Raw genomic sequence first — 2,750 nt, 5'->3', positions numbered from 1 at the left:
TAGATGACTTCAGTTCTGTCAAAGTAAACAAAATGGATATATATATATATATATACAGCCTACCACATTTCTTAATTAAATATTTAGTAAATGTTTTTGCAGTCATCAACTTGGAACAAATAGATAGAAACAAACAAAAGTAAGAAAGGGGACTTTTCATTTTATTAACATTCCTACTTACCATATGCTCATGTTTTTCTTTCTTTCTTTTTAATTTTTTATAATTTTCCTTAGTTTTCGAAATCGTCTTTCTTTGACTTGAGTGAGTAATCTGGTATCTATAAATACCTGCTGCAATTGCATACTTAGCCTCACACAAACATCTGTGCTAATTTAAGAACACAAATTTATTAGCATTTTGAACAATCTATTTGGTTCCAACAAGAGAAATACATGGCTTCACAAGTTTCTCAAATCCTTGCTTCACCCCATACTTCCATTCCATGCAACATGGAAAATCGTCCCAAGGCTGATTTTCACCCTGGCATTTGGGGAGATATCTTCCTCAATTGCCTTAATGAGGTACATATTTTGTATTGTCGTTTTATTGATCTTAATATTTTTTAAATAAATTGTATTTAATACGAAGAAATTTTCATTTTTGAGCAGGATATTGATACTGCAACTCAACTCCGATTTGAAGAATTAAAAGAAGAAGTTAGGCGGATGCTTGTGGCTCCCATGGGTGATAATTCAACCCAAAAGCTGCCCCTTATTGATGCAGTCCAAAGGTTGGGTGTCTATTACCATTTTGAGGAAGAGATTGAAGATTCATTAGAAGCTATATACCATGACAACAATGACGTCGACAATGATCTCTATACCACCTCTCTTCGATTTCGATTACTTAGAGAGCATGGCTTTAATGTCTCATGTGGTAATTTAGTTTTTTCTTTTAGCTATCCTAATTATTTTTTTTTAATTGAGCCTACCAATGTGTTTGATAATGACTTTTGGGTACTGTTTGAGCAGAGGTATTCGATAAGTTCAAAGATGAGGAAGGAAATTTCATGTCATCCATAACCACTGATGTGCAAGGACTGTTGGAGCTTTATGAAGCTTCGTATATGCGGGTGCATGGGGAAGATATATTGAATGAGGCAATTTCTTTCACCACCACTCACCTAACTCTTGCAGCACCGACTTTAGAGTATCCATTGTCGGAACAAGTTGCACATGCCTTAAAACAGTCCATCCGAAGAGGCTTGCCAAGGGTCGAGGCTAGGCGATACATTTCGATATACCAGGATATTGAATCCCATAATAAGGCATTGTTGGAATTTGCAAAGATAGATTTCAACTTGTTACAGCTTTTGCATAGAAAAGAGCTAAGTGAAATTTGTAGGTAAGAGTTTGAATGTTAGACTTCAAAATCCGAAATGAAGATTAGGTTGTGGTAATGGGTTTGAAATCTGATGTTTGTTTTTTTTCCTTTTATATATATATAGGTGGTGGAAGGATTTAGACTTTACAAAAAAGTTACCATTTGCGAGAGATAGAGTGGTTGAAGGTTACTTTTGGATAATGGGAGTATACTTTGAGCCACAATACTCTCTTGGTAGAAAGATGATGACAAAAGTAATAGCCATGGCATCCATAGTAGATGATACATATGACTCATATGCAACATATGATGAACTTATTCCCTATACAGATGCAATCGAGAGGTTAGATTTATTGAAATTGTGAATATACATTTACTTTGAAGTATGTGATCAATTATGGAATATTAAACATTTAGCCTTGAAAATGGATTTCAGGTGGGATATTAAATGTATGGATGAGCTCCCAGAATTCATGAAAATAAGCTATAAGGCACTATTAGATGTTTATGAGGAAATGGAGCAACTAATGGCAAAGCAAGGGAGACAATATCGTGTCGAATATGCAAGGAAGGCGGTAAGTAGATTGACAGTTAACTTGGATATAAAATTATTTATAATCATCCAAAAATTAACATCCAATTTTGTTCTGATGAAGCTATATAGTTGAAATGTATGTTAGTATTAATTATTGGATTTTGATGTTCGTGCAGATGATACGACTTGCTCAAGCTTACCTTTTGGAAGCCAAATGGACCCATCAAAACTACAAACCAACATTTGAGGAGTTTAGAGATAATGCATTGCCAACCTCGGGCTATGGCATGCTTGTTATTACAGCTTTTGTGGGCATGGGAGATGTTATAACTCCAGAGACATTTGAATGGGCAACCAATGACCCTAAGATCATCACAGCTTCCACAATAATTTGCAGGTTCATGGATGACATCGCTGAACACAAGTTCAAGCATCGGAGAGAAGATGATTGCTCAGCCATCGAGTGCTACATGGAACAATATGGCGTAACGGCACAAGAGGCATATGACGAATTCAACAAGCATATAGAAAGCTCCTGGAAGGACATTAACGAAGAGTTCCTGAAACCAACAGAAATGCCAGTACCTGTTCTAAATAGAAGTCTCAACCTTGCAAGAGTGATGGATGTGCTTTACAGAGAAGGAGATGGTTATACACATGTTGGCAAAGCTGCTAAAGGTGGGATCACTTCATTGCTCATCGATCCAATTCCACTTTGAACCTATGTGCCGGTTGAAGATGTAATTCATTGAGCAATTGAATTAATAAATTAAGTTAAATTGCGAATTGATTTTAATTTATTTGTTTTCTTCTTTTATGTAAAAGGTTGATAAATTCGACCTCTTTGTATTTCTTTTTCTGTTTTTTAATCTAGCACATATTATAAGTCAA

The 2,750-nt window shown here is 35.3% G+C and overlaps 1 protein-coding gene across 1 annotated transcript; it reads left to right on the top strand.

Annotated features, from left to right (window-relative positions):
- Positions 1-310: 310 nt before the first annotated feature.
- Positions 311-2,750, top strand: LOC107925569 ((+)-delta-cadinene synthase isozyme A). Its single transcript, XM_016856286.2, has 6 exons — positions 311-522; positions 610-877; positions 973-1,345; positions 1,449-1,667; positions 1,761-1,899; positions 2,036-2,750. Exons 1-6 carry the CDS (start codon positions 394-396, stop codon positions 2,576-2,578), a joined length of 1,671 nt encoding a protein of 556 aa, XP_016711775.2. The 5' UTR covers positions 311-393; the 3' UTR covers positions 2,579-2,750.

This window comes from Gossypium hirsutum, chromosome A01 (assembly GCF_007990345.1).
Source record: "Gossypium hirsutum isolate 1008001.06 chromosome A01, Gossypium_hirsutum_v2.1, whole genome shotgun sequence".
NCBI classification, from domain to species: Eukaryota; Viridiplantae; Streptophyta; class Magnoliopsida; order Malvales; family Malvaceae; genus Gossypium; species Gossypium hirsutum.
Note: the sequence above shows the minus strand (reverse complement) of the source record. Positions and strands in the feature narration are given on the sequence as shown.